Source organism: Austrofundulus limnaeus, unplaced genomic scaffold (genome assembly GCF_001266775.1).
Source record: "Austrofundulus limnaeus strain Quisiro unplaced genomic scaffold, Austrofundulus_limnaeus-1.0 Scaffold509, whole genome shotgun sequence".
Taxonomy (NCBI): Eukaryota; Metazoa; Chordata; class Actinopteri; order Cyprinodontiformes; family Rivulidae; genus Austrofundulus; species Austrofundulus limnaeus.
The window spans coordinates 361,514-362,743 of record NW_013952911.1 but is presented as its reverse complement, the minus strand read 5'-3'; the positions used below and the strand labels follow the sequence as shown (position 1 = coordinate 362,743).

Below are 1,230 nucleotides of genomic sequence, written 5' to 3'. Positions count from 1 at the left end.
ACACACACACACACACACACACACACACACACACACACACACACACACACGCCAGTCTTACTGATCTCAGATCAGAACTGCCCATTACCAGCCATCTTTAAGCCCCGCCCCTTTCTTACCCCTCGAAGCAGTGAGCAACGGTGAGAGCCCACCTCCGAGCGATGAGGACGCAGCCGCAGACGTGTCCGCTCTGACCACTCTGTAGTGAGCACTGCCACGGCCACGCCCCCCGGCGTGACACCCGACCCCCCAGGATCCGTTTCTTCCTGTGAGGACGGAGACTCAGAGCTGGACGGAGACCACACTCTGAGGACAGGAGACAGATGGAGACTGGAATATCTGACATCTGTCCACTTTTGTTGTTTGTTGAAATAAAATAAATCATTTGTTCATCAGATGATCTGAGAACAAATACACATAAATCAGTGTGTTTACCTTCTCTGGAACAAAGAACTGAAACTCTGCGTCTGGAAAGACATGCGTGGCTGCAGGAGGGACAGAGACACAGGAAGTCAGGTAAGACAATATAAATAATGATAAAAAGTGGTTTCAGGTAGCTGCAGGAGTAAAAAGAAGATTTTATCAGGATCAGATAAACTGAGAGTTCAGCTCACATGGGGGGTYGCCCGGGATCAGTTCACCAACACAAAACATTAAACATTAGAGTATCTGAGGTTCTAGTTCTTACCTTCTCTTCTCCAGTCGGGCCTGCAGGGCAGAACCGTTCCTCAGATTCCAGTCTGGATGAACATGTAACCACCGCCGACGTCCCGGGACTCCGGGCTGGTCTGGTACCATGGAAACAGAGGAGGGGACCCTGAGGCGACGGATGTGTGTGTTTCACTTCAGAGGTGGGCGGAGTCTCGCAGAGCATCATGTGTGTGTTACTAACCTTACCCTAGACCCAGCTGGGCACAAGTCAGCCTGCTCAGGTCCTGGTTCCACTCGTCTGCACAGACCTGATACTCTGCCGCGGTCCTGAACACGGTCAGAACCGGACCGGACCGGTCGGACAGAGACACTGCAGGGACAGGGATACACACAGAACCAATCACAGTCTGAAGGGACATTTATTAAAACCTTCACTTCTAGGCTTGACTGATCCTGAATATTTATAACGTTTAAATAAATAAAGTTTTTTAAAGACTTGATGAAATCAAASTTCTGACAGTCTGAGCTCAAACTGGATCTGATAACCAGTATGATGACTAAGGATTATATATTATACCT

At 49.0% G+C, this 1,230-nt stretch overlaps 1 protein-coding gene across 1 annotated transcript in view; it reads right to left on the bottom strand.

The window, feature by feature from the left end:
* Positions 1-119: 119 nt before the first annotated feature.
* The window catches only part of corin (corin, serine peptidase), a gene marked incomplete at both ends in the record, with an annotated part of 3,844 nt that continues 2,733 nt past the window's right edge, over positions 120-1,230 (bottom strand). The window contains 4 exon segments of the mRNA XM_014025915.1: positions 120-306; positions 436-485; positions 689-817; positions 898-1,021. Of these exon segments, the coding sequence (XP_013881369.1) occupies positions 120-306; positions 436-485; positions 689-817; positions 898-1,021 (490 nt within the window).